Source organism: Plectropomus leopardus, chromosome 16 (genome assembly GCF_026936395.1).
Source record: "Plectropomus leopardus strain MGB_pleo_1.0 chromosome 16, ASM2693639v1, whole genome shotgun sequence".
Taxonomy (NCBI): domain Eukaryota; kingdom Metazoa; phylum Chordata; class Actinopteri; order Perciformes; family Serranidae; genus Plectropomus; species Plectropomus leopardus.
Genome location: NC_142191.1, coordinates 9,993,406 through 10,012,483, shown reverse-complemented (window position 1 = coordinate 10,012,483; position 19,078 = coordinate 9,993,406). Strand labels below are relative to the sequence as shown.

The window sequence follows — 19,078 nt, the reverse complement described above, 5'->3', positions numbered from 1 at the left end:
AGAAATAAAATAAACAATTATTAACCCCTTCTTCTTGAGAACGGCTAAAAAATTTTTTTTTACCTAATATAACAAGTCTGTTTGATCTAATGTCCCCTTAATTTTAACCGTTTGTTTGTTTTACCCACTTCCATTCCTCTTCTCGTGCGCTGAATTGAGCTGCCAGTGCTGAATCGACCAAAAAAGGCAACTCCAGGTAACAGCAGCCAACAAGTTCCAATGGTGCAGGACACACCGCAAAACACTTAGGCAACATGACCACCAGCTTGGTGTGTCAGGGCCCTTAGAGGAATGTAGCCAGCAATTTGGCTCAGTCACAAAAAGGCACAGGCGGACAAAGGGGTTTCTTTGTAGCAATAACATCATGCAGCAACTTGTGTTAGGTCACGTGGAACATCACATTCTGATGCTATCACACAACCAAAAATGGGATATGGATATGAATGCGTAAAAAAGCTCAAAATAAAAAACGATAACAAAAAAAACACTTTCCTCAACCAATGTCAATGGAAGCTCCATACCAGCTTATCTTAACTTCTACTGACATAATTCAACAGCCCAAACGCTAATGGCCAAGTAATGCTTTTAAAAGCATATTAAAAAGTTCATCAATTATTTTTTTAAAGTAGATGAGTTATGAAGACAGCCTACCTTTTTATTTGTCACGAATACAGTGCTAAGGTTAAACTCCGTAAAAAATTTACACAAAATATTTGAGAGGACATACTGTATGTTTGGCATCTCAGGAAAAAAAACAGTATTACATTGGGACTTTCATTCTAAAATAAAGACAAGTGTCTAACAACTCTGCAGTTTCCAGTTACCTTAACATCATGCTTGCTACAAGAGCTCATAGTCATCCCTTCATCCTCCCTCTCTCAGTCTGTTCTCGTCTATTATTCATGGTTTAAGTGAGCCGTACATGCCTGCCCCACGAGAAACGGCAAAACCATGAGTATAAGAATCATGTCTTACAATAAATGCAATTATTTTGAAATGTGACCCACTTTGTGTGTTGTCTTGTTCTTTTTATGTCATACAGCTGTTGCAGACACAACTACTTCAGCATGGAGTCAGGTTTGCTTGGAGATGGGTAAAACTGTATCACTGAAGTAAAGTGAATAAGTTGAAAATCTTAAAAACATCATCTTGATGGCACATTAATAATTGAGCACCTCCTGTCTCCCTGAGTAAAAGACCAAAGCCACCCTCAATTCTCATTTTACCTTTTAAAGAAAAAGGTGGATGAAAGGACATAAAATACATTTAAAATGGTGCTAAACTAAACAGTTGCACCATTGCATCTCAACAGTGCCAGTGCAAACCTCTCCAACCACAGCTGACTTGACATTACTACTTGAAAGTTTTACTTTTTCTCTTTAAAGACCACTCAAAAGGACCCTTAAAAGCTCAATCATCTCTCTATATCAACTCTATTGGGTTCTTGCTTTAATACTACAATGCACACAGCTTTTTCTACTCTAGTTCACTACTAATTCTTCAGACTCTAATCCCAAATCAGACAGAAACAGGTCAGTGAAATCAACTGGCCGTGGAAACACGACACAACAGCGGCTCTTGTAAACACTAAACAGAAAGTCTTTTGCTTTCAGATTGTTTTTAAAGTTATGGAATAAAATTAAAAAAGCAAGAGAAGATCGGCTTAAAGTTTGCACATTTCTACCTGCTGTGACTGCGGACACATGCTGTTCTGTTGACTGACCGAGCTGCTTACTGATGCATTATAACCACAAACACGTGTAAAGTGGACTGCACCTTCACTCTCATCTGCTGCCCTTGTGATGACCCAATCGAGCCTCGTCAGCTGGTTTTCACACACACACACACACACACACACACACACACACACACACACACACACACACACACACACAGAGTGCTTTCTCATCAGACTTGTCAGCCACCTGTCTCCAGATGGCTGAGCTTGATGGGTTAAGAGGACTTTTCACACAATACAAACACACACACATGCACCTACTAGCTGTTGGCACATGTATTCATCACTAACATCCCATCTAATTTTACATCTTTTTTCAGTCTACACATGTGAATCTCTAGAAACTGGTCACACATCTCTCTGCCCTGGTTGCCACTCTGTCCCAGATATTAAAGCACACACATGCACACAATTTAATAGTTTAAATGAAGCTAAAACTGCAAAAAGTAATTGAGCATGCAAATTCATTGCACTCTCCACTTTACAACCCTATCACTTTCCCTCCATACCTTTTTTCTTCTTTTTGCGAGCATTTCTCCGCTTCTGTCCTTCCTCTTCCTCAGTGATGGTGAAGAGTGCTGGGATGGCTGAACGGCTGCCTCCCTTCCTCAGCTTCCACTTTCCCCGTGTGCACCCACCTCCATCTCTTTCTTGTCCTCGTCCTTTACTCTCTGGCATCGCCTGCCCTGTTGCTAACCCTCGAGCCCCAGGCTAACTCACCCAGCCCCTGCCCATCCCACCCTGCAGTGGTGGGTGGGTGGGGGGCAGGTCGGTGTGTGCCGCCAGAGGACGGTGGCAGACGGGGTCACCCCTAAAAGCCTTCCACTAAGTGGAGACGTAGATTGCTAACAGCTAGTGCTAACAGCTAATTCCTGCACATTGCTGCCGTGTGTCTGAGACAGCAGAAAGAGGAAAGAGGAAGAGAGGAAGGGATGGACATGGCAGAAAGAGCAGGAGAGATGGAAGAAATAAAATTATGAAAAGAGGTAGATGAGAGAAAAAGGAGACAGTAAAAGAAGGTTAAAGAATAAAGTTCAGGTGGATGAGGAGGGAGAGAGAGACAAACAGAGCTGCCCACTGTGCCATGTAAATACTGCCTGTGATGGCAGTGCCAGGCAGAGAGTGAAAGAGACGGAGAGTGCGACAGAGTCTGAGGATGAGCTCTTGTAGTCTGGCTTAGAAAAGAAGACTTAATCCACGACTGTGGCTTGGTCGGAAAAACTGGAAAGACTGCACTTCTCTTGACTCACTCACTCCTTAAGAGATGCTGCTGCTGCTGTCACTACCGTCACTGCAGCCCCCTCCTCGTATCTGTCCTGCTGAGCCTATTCTGTAAAGTTGTCAGAAGCATCACATCACACAGGCACTCACTGTACAGTACACACACTCTCTCTCTCTGGCCCTCACGAGTAACAGAGGGCAGTCCGGCCCGTTAAAATATTCAGTGCAAATCCAGACATGGAAGTTGAGCTGGTACCGGTTAAAGGGTTTCCCTGACAACAGCAGCACGTGGACCAATGATGCAGTGGCAGAGTGGAGGCAAGAGAGCATAGGACAGGCACACTTTAATGTAACATGCACACACACACACTCACACAACTAGGGATGCACGCCTATGCACACACCAAAGCAAATAATGCAGCACTGGAGCTGCCTCTGTGGAAGGGGTGTGTTCATAGAGCGCATGGTATATGTCCCCGCCCCATTCTCCACTTAAAGAGCCATCAGCTCTTTGACACTCCAGGGTAGGACAGGAAATATGGAAATCTCTCTATTCATGTCCTGCTGGCTCTTTACTGGTCACAGAGGTAACAATATGCATATTAATTATTATATTTGAGCAGTATAAGTTCATTAAAGGGTAACTTTTTTATTTGTCAACCTGAACCCATTTTCCTATGTTTTTGTGTCTTAAGTGACTAATGGGGACAACAATTTTTAAAATCGTTTCTGTAATGAGAGAGAGCTGCAGCAAGCAGCCGCAAAAATGCTGCAACGTAACCACTTGTGGTACGTGCTTACCATCAATTTACTTTTACACTAGTGCTTCCTTTTTCCACTGAGAGGCTCATGTTATTATTAGAAATGTCTAACAACTTTATGAAAAGCTTCCCATAAGAGGTGGATTTTTTTTCAGTCCCTCCAGAATGATGCGATCGCAACAATTACTGTGAATACAGCCAATTACCCGTAAAATATGCACAACCTTGCAATTTGCCAATTAAAAAAATGTGAAATCTAATTTCAGCGTATTGATTCACTCAGCCCCTCCTTGACACACTCTTTCTCTTTGTGTTTATCATGAGACTCCTGCTGCAGGAGTGTGAGCTCTGAGTCACACTAAGTGACAGGGCTAACATCATCACATGGCTAACGTAACCATTGGTTTTTAACAAAAGACTCAAGCACTTTTGGTGTCGGTATGAGATTGATGGGACCAATAAACAGCGTGGTATTAGATGTTAGCCACTGTTCCATTGTTAGCTCGTGCTAACCAGTTAGAGAGAGCAGGAGGAGAGATGCTTCTGGACACATTCCTTCAACGCTGCTTCCAACAGGGACTGCTTTTTGTTGAAGGGTAAGATCCTTTTGGTTTAACCAGACACAGTACTGAAATCACTAACAACAAACCCACCAGGAGCTAACTGAGTGAATTAGGCATTTGCTTTAACCAAGCCTGAGTTGGCGATTATTGGAAAAGTGGAACGACAAACCTAGAGTTTTTAAGAGTTTTGTTTTTTTTCTGCCGACTCAGATTTGTTTTACGATGCCCCTACACTGACACTGCAAATGCACTGGATATAAAAGGGTGAGAAATAAAGATGGGAAAGAGAGAAGATGTGCTCAGAATATGAACCTGTCAGAGACACACAGTATGGCAGGTGCAGTGGAAGCAAGGAGAAATAATAGGGCAATAAAGTTACTGCAGGACACAATACTATACGTCCAATAACTGCAAACATCAACTCGAGCAGCCATTATAGTGCCATGTGCTTGCGTTCAGTTATCTGACATCGACCAAAGGAAATACACACAGAGATTAAACAACCAGCAAGACAGCCTGAAATCTTTCTCCAAGAGTCTGTGGCTCAAACAGCAAAATGACGAATCAATTAAAGACACAACCACTGATATGACTGATTACAGGTGCACATCTTCTTGTAGTTGGCATCACATTTAGGTAAACTTTTGAAGAGGAAATAGCCCAATAAAGACCATTTCAGCAAAAAAGAATGCACCCAATCCACAGTTCCTCCAAATATAAACCATACAGTATAAAGGCATTCAGGTAAGACCTGCAACCTCAGGGAGCACATGCTGTACAAACACATTCATGAAAGAGCAATCTGATCTTTGTCCCTGCAGGATAGAGTAATGCTGTAATCCAACACTCAGACTTAAACCGGAGCGGCTCAGATACACACCCTTCTTCTCACACCTACTGAATATGTGTGAGGCACAGACACAATAACAGATGATATATTTCTACTGTTGTAACGTCTAAACAGACACATTCAGAAATGCAAGTAGCTTATTGTCACATTTAATTCTAAAAATACACTGCAGTTTACATATATGATATGCTCCCCTCAAGTTAAAGGGATGATTATGTTTCATGTGCATACACATAAGCTGTAAATGTAGCCCTATAGTAATTTAGTATAGTGTGAAAATAAAATAGCAGACTTACTTTTAGGGCTGCATAATATGCAAAAAAGTCATTTTTGCAAAAAAAAAAAGTTATTTTTGACAGATATTGTGTTTGTGATATTAGTCCTAATTTTAATGGGAATTTTTATTTTTGCATTTCATTTTTGCTGAAAAAGTTACAATTTTTTTTATTTTTATTTTTGTACAAAAATTGCAAAAATAAAAAAAATGCAGCTCCTGAAGTTTAGGTATTACACTCGGCCATGTTACGATTTTGATAATATTTCAATTAATTGTGTAGCATTACTTTAATTGTTGCTAAAAACACAACAACAGTTTCAGAAATGTCTATTAATTACTTTGAGTTTGATTTTTAGTTCAATGGATGTCTGCAGGTTGATCAGCTGGCTTTTTTCTGCTACAAACTATCGTTATTATATCTGCTTTTAGAAATCCAATATCACCCATCCTCTACTACTTAGCTCAGTTTGTTATAGGGCAAGATAAAGCAAAAAGCTAGTTCTTATCTGTGTCTATTACACTGGCAACACATTCTCACTTCCAACTTGTCAAGTACTGATGCTTGATCAGTGTCCCTACACACTAAGTAGCCCTCATTCCTCAGCGTGTCATTTTTTTCCTTTTAACATGTATTGTGTCTTTTCAGTAAACTTCAGTTTTCACAGGAAATGTACAGTTTCTGCTCATTAAATGCATACAGTGTCTAGGTTTATTTACAAAAGCACATGGTTGGTTTGAGAAAACAACATCACAGTTTGCACTATAGGTACTTTTGTTACAAAAAATGGAATGTCACAAGCATAGTATGCTACACATACTAGTACTCCACAAGTCTGGAGTTTGTTTGACCAATCTACCACTACTACCACCCTAACTATTTGAACTTTCTCTCTCAACTTCAGTTGCCAGCATCAAAAAATGCTGCCACCCCTGCATCTCACACCATGGCACACAGGGTGCCTTGGTGCGTCATTGTCGGATGCTGCGGCCTGCTGACTGATTGTCAGGGACAGTCTAAATGTCAATCATGCAAACAAGGGCTATTAAATTAAATGGAACAACAAAATTAAAGGAAAAGATCCTGCTTGCAGTAATGACTATAGAGGTGAACTGTATAAACACCTGGTAACATGACCAGGTGTCTCTTTGAGGTGTCTCCCAGTAACAAACAGTGAAAAATTAAATTGTCAGCTGATACAGAAACTGATATTAAAACTGGTTTTCCCACCAAGTAAGAAAAAAATAAACAAAGTATTTTTGTGCAGGCATATCATGGGACAGCTATTCGATGTCACAGATTAGAAACTGGCAGATTTGAGGAAACGTGATAATCCTGCAGGACAGTGATCACAACATTAGAGCCAGCTTCACTGTGGTCAAAGGTGCAGCAGTGCAGTGGATTTATGCGTCTATACAGCTCACAGCAGCATGAGAATATAAGATAAATAATGCATATGGAAGGAAGTTCTTTATGAATACTAAACTAGCAGCAGGATTGAAAAGCTTGAAAGCATCACGTTATAGAAAATAGATGCGGAGAATTTGCAGCAGTGTTATTAGACCAAAATATAAGCCAGCATTCATGGGTAAAGCGAACAAAAAGGAGAAAAAATATATGACTAGGGAAAAAAGCTGCGAAATATGTTTGGATTTTTGTTGTTTTTTCGATAGTTTTGCAGCAGTTAATCATTTTAACCTGCACTTGTTGGTTATTACATTTTTTTTTTTTTTTACAAATTATCAAGTAAAAACTACACATGTAGCCTTGTTGTAGCTTTACTACAAGTGAAGCTGCATCAAAGAGAGATGCCTCTGAGACAGCAGAGCTCATTACTGAGTATTATGGACCAAACTCTGTAAAATTAAAGATCATGCCCTCTTGATTATCTCAGTATCACACCCAGTCAACCTATAACATCTGTGTAGACCTGGTGAATGATGACAATGTTTGTATCATCATTCATCATCTTATACATACATACAGTGCACTACTTTGCCAAAAAGGCAGCAAAGTTCCTTCAAGTGCACCTTGATTATATGCAACAAAATACAAAAGAATAAATCAAATATGGTACAGAGTAAAAACTACTGTCTGTGCATAAAAAAAGAAGCTGAATGCACACAGAGAATGCTCAATACATACAGACAAAAAGGCATCAAGACATGCTAAAAATGTTTATGCCTTGTAGCAAGAAAAGTTCAGGACTTTAAACAGTTAAACTCTGGAGGCAAACTTATCCTGATATGAATAACCAAACATGCCATGTATGAGTATGAAAAACGTGCTTACACCATTACTACTATTTAGTTTTAATATTTTGCACTCTACTGTTATCTAATTTTTATACTTTGCAACTTCCTGTTATCTAGTTTTAATATTTTGCACCTTAATGTTATCTAGTTTTATATTTGACTCCTAGTGCTGTGTTATTTTAGTCTTTTTTGTACCCTTTATAATCTTCCAACTATGCATTGCAGCTACTGCAATTTCCCTCAGGATGACTAAAGTTCTCTCTTATCTTATCTATTTTCTGCCCTTTATAATTCAATGTTGAATTACAACAAACGGATTAAATCCACAGTATTACTCTTCTGTAATTCTGGCGATAGGTGGCCATTACTTTTTTTTTTTTTCCTGAACAGGGATATTGCTGTATTGACAGCAGCAAATAAACTGTCAAACACACTGCCATTTTATTTAGCTTTTAGTTTTTTTTGTAACATTTATTTTACTAATATATAAAGAAAAAATGATTTTCAAATTATATACCAACAGAAAAAGCAAATCAGTAGTTTAAAAACGCACTGTAGCAGCTCGTGGTCATTTTCAGTCCTTACGTTAACAGAACGTGATGACGACATCACATTAACAGTTTGGGTCACAGGTGTCCGGTAGCGCTTAACTGGCGTTGTGGAAAAATTTTACCAACAAGACAGTTCAAACTGTGGACAAAATAACGCTTAACAAAACCTGCAAAAGCCCGAGAGAACAAAATTGTAGCCTGAAGACACGTTAGTTAGCTCCCAAGAAAAGCCCTCGGCTCGTGTCCATGAATTCACCTGTCAACGTCAACTGAAGGAGCGTTTCGACAAAATGTCAGCAACAGGTGTCTGCCAGCGCAGGAGGAGCTCAAAATGTCCCTCGACAACGACAACAAAGGTAAAACCGAAAACATTTGTGTAGTTTACAGAACATGTCGTGTTTGATAAAGCAACCGGTTGGGTGAGTTGGGTTTCATAGTTAATCCCACTCCCGTGACCGACCGGCTCCGAGTTTCTCTGTATGTAGTTCAGCGTCCAAACAACCGACAATATCAACTCAATACCCTCAGCTGAGCAGTACTTCGGTACTTCACATGACACAACGACATTTGTAAAAGTTCGTCAAAGTAAACTTTTGTGTCTGTAGGAACTCACCTTGGGACTCGGGAGGAGATGCGTCGCTGCCATCCTGGTCCGCCATTTCTCCTGACGTCAGCTGAGAGGGTTTAGCGGGAGGAACCCGAGGGACCTGCTGCAATGATCCCGAGACCGGCCGGGCACCCTCCCACGGACAGGTGGGGGACGACACACGCAGATACCTGATCTACAGTAGACCTACTATGCAACAAGTCATTGGCCATCTTAAATTTTGTTATTTTTGCAAGGTTATAACCAAAATACACCCAAAACATACAGGAAATATGTATGCAGTAATTAAAACACAAATATTTCAGATTAAAGCAACTTCAACAGACTACAGTTGCAAGTATTTAGCGTGACCTCCTTTTACACTGAGAAGGTCTTGAACTGTCTTCGGTAGAAGTATGAGGTTTACAATAGTAACCTACTCGTGTATTTTGACCAAGTTGTATGAGAGACATGTTCAAAGCTTGGTATAGATTGTTTAAGCCACCTTTTGTTTCCATTTCCACGATTCCATGTTTCACATTAAATATTGACTTCAGTTAATATTAATATATCAAAACAGGGAGGAACTTTTAACCAGAAAACTGTGGTGTAAAAGAACCAGGTCCAGGCACTAAGGATGGTTGGAAAAACATAAAAGGTGTTTAATTATAGGGCTAGAAACATTAAAAATACACCAAGGCGTATCAGCTTACAGCTTCCTCAGGGTGTAGTACTTCACCCTCTTGCTGTCTCCTTTTTTTCACAATGTTAATATTTGTTCTGACTTTTTTGTGTATTAATGCATTGTATATTCTTTGTATCTTAATAGGAGACTTGGAAATAAATATATACATATCCTCATTACAACTTTGCTCTAAGACAAAATATATGTTGGCCTAAAACTTTTTAGTGTGTTTTAATCACACTCCGGGGGCAGTATGAGTAATAATACTTGTACAGCTTGAAAAAGGACTTCAGTTACTATTGCAATGGTTGAGATGGGGCAAAGTGTACAAGTGAAACTGCATGGTCTCAGGTCTGTTTAAAGTATTGTGCTGACATCTACTGGCAATGTTGGAACAGTCTACAGGGTTGGGTCAGATTACTTTGAAACGTAGTCAGTTATTAACAGTGGTGGATGAAGTACTGAAAACCATACTTGAGTAAAAGTAGATATCACAAAATGACTTTACTAGAATTTAAGGTCATCTATTATAATATGACTTGAGTAAAAGTCTTAAAGTACCTGATATTTTTTCTGTACTTAAATAGCGAAAGTAATTTTTGGCATCAAATGTACTTGAAAGTAAAAGAACAAGTAAATGCTCTTAATACAAAAGCAAGCACTCAGAAGTTTGAGAATTATGAGATTAATTCCTTCTTTTAAACGTTTACTGAAAAAATGTCTATAGAGCAACTCCATTTGTTATTTTTTTGTTTGTTTTGTCTGTCCCTCATTGTGTTCTATATTGTAATTTATTGGAACTTGATTAATTCATTCATTCACTCATTTATTTTAAGTGTGTGTATATGTGTATGTGAAGCAAACAAAGTTTTATTCACTTACTTACTTACTTACACACAAGAATAAAAAATAGATACCAAAAGTGCAACACAAAAGAAAAAATATAAAAACAATGGTTGAATTTATAAATTCGACAGAGACATGCACAACTTAAGTGCAATTTCAGGAGTAAGGTACGATGTGATTCACTAAATACACTGTACGCTAATGAAAATAGACACAAAAAAATTAAAAGAGAAATTATAGTAATGCTTTGAATAAAAATAAGTCTTCAAAAGTGATGTAAAAGAAGATAGTGGTGTAGCAAAGCGGAGCTCCTTAGACGGGTCACATTTGGTCTTTATGCGAGAGGTGGGAACAGTCAGCAGGTTCCTGATCTCAGGCTGTGCACTGGTTGTTACGGGGACAGCAGTTCGGATATATATTCTGGGGCAAAGCCGTGAAGGGCTTTAAAGGTAATAAGTAAAATCATAAAATCAATCCTAAAACAAATGGGCAGCCAGTGTAAGTTCAATAAAATCTGAGTAATGTGTTCCCTTTTATTGATTTTAGTTCGAAGGCTTGTGCTATATTTTGCACAGTTTGAAGTCAATTAATTGATCTTTGATTTATACCAGTTAAAAGACCACTGCAGTCATAAAATAAAGGAAATAAAAGCATGAATGATGGTTTCAGTGTCATTAAATGTCAGACTAGCTCGTTTTCCAGCGATGTTCGTCAGATGCAGTTAACATGATTGGATGACTTTGTTGATTAATATTAAGTTATACCTGTTTGGTGAAAGTCCTATCTCCCAGAAAACGCCATCTTTTTCAACTTTGTGATTTTGCTTCTTTTCTTTGTTTTTGGTGATCAAATAGGTTTTCAAAAATATTATTTGGCTTAACAAGAATAGGATAAATGTACGTTCTACCTAAGATTCAAAATCACCAGATTTGTAGATACATGGTTTTCAAAGGTTAGCGATTACAAAACAAATTTTAGTATTAGCCAGGTAGTATTAGGTTTTGACCTGGCAATCATCGTTTTATTACTACTGTCCCATCTGCCCAGCAGAGGGAGCCCTCCTCTTACATTAATGATGTTTGACTCATCAAAACTACACTCAATCCCTTTATAGGGTTTCAATACCTTTCTCATTAGGTTTCATTGATACATCAATAAAATGTTTAAATCACAAGATTCAGCTAATTGCACTGCAGTTAAAAATTAATTAAGTATTGTTAATGCCTGGAATATTTATGCATGAGTCGACAGAAGCTTTCAATCATATTACCACAAATTTATCACATCACCAAAAAATATCAGTAAATAACACACAAGGGAGTTTCACCTCACAGTTTCTGTTTAACAAAGAGGCATTTCAATCAAACTAAACGAGACTTGAGACAAAAATAAAACAGATCACTGTTATTTTAACCCAGTAATATTTGAGCAAGGATTTGCTGTTCCTGGCTGAATGTATGCTAATCTCTGCTCATATTTCTGCTATTTGCCAGAGTGTACAGGCTTACCCCCCCTCAGGACCCCCAGTAAAATGGCTACTCATTGGCGCACGGAAAACTGAAACCATGGCAACCAGCTGTTTGGCAATTCCTCTGATGGAGGAGGTGGAAAGGGGAGATATTGGCCTGGAAGGTATATACACACACACACTCACACTGACACACAGGGTTGGAGATAGAAAAAAATGAATGCTGATCGCAAAGAACTTTTCTTTTTTAGCTCTTTTGTAGACACATTTACTTATTAACCTCAGTTCAACTTAAGTCCGTTATTTTCTTGCTTATTTTTCAGACAAAACCCCTCTAGACAAAGCTGCTCCTCTTCTCTAGTGCTCTGTTTTTTCTGTTTTTGTTGTCAGAAGCCCAAGAAGGTTAGTCATGGGGGTACAGGGTTCAGTCAGTAGGTGGTGGTTAAGCCTGAAGTGACGTTTGGGGTCACATGTGCATGATGAAAGCCTCCCCAAACTGTCTGTAATTGGTTCCCAAGGGAAAGGGATCTTGAGATTCTCTCTACACAGGAATCAATCCCCACATGAGTCTCTGGCCGGTGTAGACAGGGCTGTAGAGCTGCCACAGCTCACAGGAACGACACCGCAACACTTTCTATCTCTCCAAGCAAGGATATTGAATATTTGCAGTACACATAATTCGGTTTAATTTCATACGCATTTTCTTTTAACCCTTAAACACCTGGATGGACATCTGTTTTCTTTTGTTGCATTCAGGCACCTTTCACTAGCATTTAAACTCTGAAATCTTAGAAAATTGGTTTGATTTCTTTCAAAAACACAACCTTCCAAGAAATGTCCCACAAACTGCAAATAATTAGTAAAATGTGACAAGGAAATGATCTAAAAATGTAGCTGGGTGGCATGGGATTAATAGATATTATCAAAAAACAAGGCAAAATGTCCATAAAACTACATTTAAAATACTTTTTGTTTATGTATTTAAAATTATGTTAAAAAGAAAAAAAAGAAGAAGAAATAATCTATTGTTTTAGCATTTTCTTGAGGTCTTTTCTTGTTTCTTTTGTTTATTTATTTATTTATTTATTTTTCTTCTTATTTCCAGATAATTTTCTTATAAATCTTTACTAATTTCTTGCTAATTTTTGGGCCATTTATTTTTAAATTTCTCGTCACCCTCTTCCCTTGTTCGTTGACAAAATCACGCCAGTTTGCCCAGGTTTCCAAGGGTTAAAGTGAAACTATTGATAAAGTCTGTCAAACATTTGATCATATGGTCAGTTGTAGTCGACAAACAGTAAACTTGCCACTGTAGGGACATTGGTTACATAACCTTCAAAATCAGCTACAGCTTTACTGCGTGTGTACGTGCATGTGGGCGCATCATAGGAGCGCTCTGGTACTTAAACTAATAGCGCTACACCCCTGGGTACGGAGTGTTTAAAAGATGGAAGACAGAGGAAGTTTTTGTGTGCTTGCTTGACCTAAATTTGCACAAGATTTGCAGGGAATGGATGTCAGACGTTTCCGCTATGGGATGCTGATCCTCTGGTTGATTAATGCTCGAGGCGCTGCATGGAAGATCAACCATGGGAGGCCATAGTGCTGCTGAGGAATAAGCAGATCGAGGAACTGATTGGTTTTGAGGGCAAGCGGTCTCTTTGCTCCTCCCTGATTTATTTGGATTAATTTGGGTGCTTGTGGTTGTGAGTGTGCTTGCACAGAACCCATGGCGTGGGCCGGCAAACATCAGAGTGGAAGCCAGATAAGTTTCTAGATTAAGCAGGCTGGTTTAACAAGCAGGATCAGCAACCCAGGGTCAAACTGCATCTTTTCGTATCTGGAGGGATGTTGCATTGAAGTCCCTTAAAAATCTCTCTATATAACAACAAATATCCATGACTAAATAATAAATAATTTTTATTTCCACCTTTACCGCCACCATTACCACCCGTTTTGTAAAAGTGGGAATGCCACATATTTGAATTTCTTTATGTAAAAATCAAGCATTTCCAATTTGTATTTAAAACAGCAGTAAATCATGACATACCTGTTTAATTGCAATATTTTCGATACCAATTAAGGGCAGCATAGGAGCTAATTATGTTATGCGGAGCAAGTGTAGATTACCTCGGAGATAATGAGGTAAACAATGCATAGGTTGCAAAAATTCACTTAAATCCAGCTTGCAGAGACATGCGGCGATGTTGACGTTAGTAACACATCGCCACCTACAAAATACTAATTTAGTCAACAGAACATACTGATCAGTGTGGTGATGATATCACTTTAGCATGGATATTCACAGCTTAGCTGCAAATTTTCACAACTCCCATAATGTTTTCTTCTCACATATAGTGCCTCACAAAATGAGAATGTGCTAACATTTTCATGCATTTGGTTTTGCAGATGTTCACACGTGCTCTGGCAAATAATGTTAACGCACATTGCTATGCAGGTTTCAGTGCAGTCATTTACCAACCCATGTACTCCAAAGGTACTGCATTTTCATAGCAGAGACAAAATGAATAACCATTGTTACTGCCACGATTGCACCACACAGTACTTTTGCACTTCTTTTTATTTTATCACTTTACCTTTAAGACACACTCCACATGCCTCTTTGTGTCTGTCCCTGCGTCTACCTCAGTCACCCTGTCTCTATCCTCATTTTACCTTTTAACCGGCAGACAGTGAGGACGATCTCTCCATAGCAACACATCATCTCAATGCTGACCAACTGAGACATGTTTCTTAAACCTCATTGTTCATTTTCATAATCACATTGTTTTATTTATTATGGGGCTTTAACTTTCTTAACTTCTTAACTATATTTCATTCTTTTTTGATGAAAATATTCTTTAGGGATCAATTAAGACCATGTAATGTGCTAAACATGTAGTGTGTGTTGTTTTGGTAGCATAATAGCCTCTTTAATTATCTCTGTCTCTACATAATTCACTAGAAACAGATGGCATAATGGAGAATGATCTGAACTCACCCCCTGCAGACAGACAGATCCCCCCACCAGGAGTACCCCCATGTTGTCTAAATAGACTTGCCCTGCCCGGAGCGCACGCACACACACACACACACACACACACACACACACACACACTCAGCTGTGCAGTGCATGCTGTATCTGGGTATGACACCCTTTATGGCAGACCAATCTCATCCCTCTGGATATGTGCAGAAAGGGCCAATCACAAGAAAGAAAACAAACCTTGAAAACAACTAGTTCATACACAAACAGGCCAGCAGACATATGGCTATGTGACCCGAGTAAATAGTGCTATTAATTCTAAATCCCTGCCATTAATCCCTTGGGTGATCACAATGGTATTGTCTATACTGCGGTGTTTATAGCAGCAGTGTTTACTGACATCCAGGCATTTATTGCATCGGGTAGGCTTAGTGGGCTTGTGCACTATAAAGCTTTAAATACGCAACATCGAGGCTCAGTATGCTTCCCTGCTGAATACTGTCCAAGACTTGTTTTATTTTTAATGATTTGGGATGACTGAATGTAAACTTATCAGCACAAATGATGTCTATAATATTTTTTGTTCATCCAGTAGCTATATATTAATACATTTATTCCAGTAAAGGACAGTAACAATATCTGTTTATTGAAATTGTGTACTTGATCACTACTGACTTAAGTATTCACATTTTACACTACTTTGAACTTCTACTTTTCATTTCAGAGTTAATTACTCTTTACAATGTAATCTTGCTTGCCTTTAGAGGAGGCTCCACCCCTGGGTTGATAACCATAGGTGTAATTAGTTTAGCAGGATGCAGGGGACACGACCCCCTCAATATTTAGGGCATGTGCACTTACCTCCCCAATTAAAAAACATGAAAGTAGGAGAGAACTTTGGTTTTGGCAAAACTGTCGCCCTTAATATGCTATGTAGAAAAGGCAAAATTTGATGTGGAAAAGAAGTCAAGAAATAAAGTGTTTGAAACTAAAAAATAATTCCTGGGGAGCACCTAAACACTTACAGAAACACTTCACCCTTCAGATTATCAGAAATATTCACATTTAAAATCACCAAATTTGGAGATATGTTGTTTTCACTGGACAGGAAGGGGATGAAAGATTGCTATCTGAAAAACATCTGAAGCTGTCAGACAAATGCAATGGAGTTTAATGCACAATATTTCCCTAGGAAATGTAGTGGAGTAGTAGTATAAAGTTGCACATTTACTTATTTAGCTAAAGTACAACTACTTCATATTTGCACAGTGCTTGAGTAAATGTACTTAGTTACATTCCAACATTAATTGTTGAAGGTAGAAGGCAGATTTATTTGTAACAAAGTTTTAAAAAAAAACAAAAAACATACTTTATACTTTTACTCAACCAGGGTTTTAAATGAAGGACTTTTACTTCTAATCAAGTATTTGGCAGGATAGTAAACTTATTTTAGAAGCATTTTTTTCTATATTTGTCAAAATTCTCTTTACATCCCAATAACAATCAGTTAAAGAAAGGTGGGGCTGTATCTGACTCAGATTTATGCCTGTTGAATCAGATTTGACTGTTCAATACAAATATTTGACGATTCATTGTTTTCCATTCAAAGTTTGAAAGTTTAATAGGTTCTATGGGACATTCAATGTGACAGCGGCAATCTCATCATACAGTAAACAAGCTAACAGCGCTTACGACGGGTCCTAAATGTGCAACAACATTTTTGCTGACACTAGATATCAAAGAAAAGCCAGACACTGTATTGTATAAAGTTACAGTGAGCTGCAAATTCACCACTTTAAAGGAGAAGGTCTCTCCTCACTCCCTCTCTGTGCTGCTGACTGCATGTCTGCAGCTCCAAAGAGCGGTGTGAAAGTCAAGAGTGCTCACTCTGCAGCAATGTCTGGGCACCATAGCTTCCCCTGAACTACACTGCACAGCACACTGACTACCAAAACAAAAAAATCAAACACTGCCTAACTTGAAGCAATCTCAGTCAACTGAGGGTTGACTGAGATCTGTTGAAAAAAATCTGGTATCTGTGGCTGTCACAGGTCTAATCACAGCCCCAGGTTGATTTTCATGTTTATGTAGCTAACATTAGAGAAAGCCTTGAATCACATAGTGTCCTTGCTTCACTCCCTGCAGCTGCAGACCACCTCACTGGGAGGAGAGCGGGAAACAGCTCCGTGAGATGGACCCCCAGTCAGCGGCTGCAGAAACCCCAATCCAGCCAGCACAAACCCCAGCTCTGGAGGCCCAGAAAGCCGATTCACCGCTGGATCAGCAAACAGGTAAGACCCGGCACTGGCCTCCAGCCTGCTGTGACATGCTTTTGATTTGTACTGGCTAAATTTGAGCTGCGGCAACCGCAGACCAAAGGGTTATTTCCCAAGCTACTTTCGCAAAATGACAGGAGGCCAGGGGCCAATCTCAGCAACCCCAGACATGTTTCTAGAATTTGAGGACATTTCTAGGGTTTTGAGACATTTGTAGGGTTTTAGGAAGTTGATGCTGTTTTATGCACTCTGGCACTGTATGTATACTCAAAGTACTGAAACAATTCCTAGTATGAATCACTTCATTTTATCGTGAATCATAAAATGGTTGGGGGGCCACCTGGCACCCTATTGTGTGCCAGATTTGGCCTACGGGCTAAAAGTTATATTACACAGATCTACTATTGATGATGACAATAGTACCTGAGGTGAATATCAGTATAAAGATTTTGAACTTGATCTTACAAAAAAATTAAATCTGCTACGTGTGTTCGCCTCAAGCTGTAGTAGTTATGGAGGAAGGAATAGTAGGATTGTCAATGTTGGCAACAAAGTTTGTGTGGTCTTGTACACGCCTACATCTTTTTATGCATGAAGAGCAAGAGTTGTAACATTTATGTCTGGAGTGCTGGAAAATTGAATGGGCTCAGCATAGTGAAATTATAAAAGATTTCCCACAAGATGCACTGCAGGTTTTGCCACACACACATATGCAAACTGTGTAAATGGAGCACATGCATGTGTGTTATATAGTATTTATAGAGTCGAGAAAGGAGGTTGTTCCCAGGGATTGGGTTGTACTTAAAGTTGAAGTAGAATAAAATATTCAGTAAGTGTAAAACACACACAACGTTGCTGGAAAATTACTCAATTTGACGTAATTCCACTGGCCCACTTTTGCGATGCACTTTATTTGTTTCTAGTAATGTTCAAGTCGTACCACATCATTGCAGGGTAGAGTAATGATTGTAGGGAGAGCCCTTCATGCCCTGTCCTCCTCACTCACATTGTAGCACTGGCACAGATAGATCACAGGTGGTGCTCAAACACCTGCCCTTTGGCCTCTGACTACAAAAATGGCGTTCGTCCTTCACAATAATTCCATGATGTTTTAACAATGGGATGTGTGCAGTATGTGTTATGTGGCATGTGGTTTGTGTTTTTGTGACTGTAAAAACATTTATGGGCACAGCCCAAGACAAATTTCCTTAAATAGGGCTTCAAAATAAAAGATCTGTGCCAGAAATTTATTGAACATCAAAATAAATTATGTTGTTGTTTTTTGTTTTTGTTTTGGTTTTTTTTAAAAAAAACTTGACAGGTTCACAAGTTACTTGTGAATAATTCAGAATGGACCTGTGACCCACTTTTGAGTTTTTTCAATTTTATGTAAAGATGTGTTGATTTTGATTGGTCATTTATTTTATAGACCACTAAACTGTGCACAGTTTGACATTGTTTTCTTTTTCATTCCCTGCTATAAATAAACAATATATGCATGTCAATGTTGAAGAGCAGCAGCTGCGAGGTGCATAAAGTACTGATCTTGAGTCACCTCAAATGTTAACTAGATAGACATTTCTAATTACTCTACATAAATGCACTGTATCTTAGGTCTCAAGAGCCCTCCTGGTGTTGACAGCTGCAAAAAAATATTTGCAGAAGGGGTTCCTTTTTTTTCCTGGCGCACCTGCCTTGTAAAATGTCTGTGCGCGGCACTGATGCAGCAGGTAAACACAGCTCTGTGTCATGGAAGTGACAGAAGAATTCACCCCCACTCCTCCTCTCTGTCTGGATAATAAGTGATGCTGTATGGCTGAATTGCCTGTCATGTGAATGAATGAGAAGGCTATCACAGCGTGACACGTCGGTCCAGCACTTGTCTGATGCAGCAGTCGGGTTCCACAGCAGTGGAGACGAGATGGGATCTATCTTCCAGCGGGAGGGAACTGGTGGGGGGGAGATGCTGCTGGTGTCAAAACTATCTTTCATCTCTCTCTTCGCAACCCTGGTCATA

At 39.1% G+C, this 19,078-nt stretch overlaps 2 protein-coding genes across 10 annotated transcripts in view; one reads left to right on the top strand and one right to left on the bottom strand.

Moving 5' to 3' along the window:
• The window catches only part of map7b (microtubule-associated protein 7b), a 37,106-nt gene extending 28,144 nt beyond the window's left edge, over positions 1-8,962 (bottom strand). For 2 of the 9 annotated variants that reach the window (XM_088089768.1, XM_088089767.1), the window contains exon 1: positions 2,248-3,312. In XM_088089768.1, coding sequence (XP_087945894.1) covers positions 2,248-2,416 — 169 coding nt within the window. In that variant the 5' untranslated portion in view covers positions 2,417-3,312. Of the gene's footprint in view, positions 1-2,247; positions 3,317-8,827 lie in introns of those variants that run through there. The other 7 variants (XM_088089769.1, XM_088089764.1, XM_088089765.1 and 4 more) reach the window with 7 other exon arrangements.
• Positions 8,287-19,078, top strand: part of iyd (iodotyrosine deiodinase) — a 48,021-nt gene continuing 37,229 nt past the window's right edge. The window contains exons 1-4 of the mRNA XM_088089773.1: positions 8,287-8,570; positions 8,820-8,967; positions 11,825-11,963; positions 16,931-17,076. The gene's annotated coding sequence lies outside the window, so the exon portion shown is untranslated. The remainder of the gene's footprint in view (positions 8,571-8,819; positions 8,968-11,824; positions 11,964-16,930; positions 17,077-19,078) is intronic.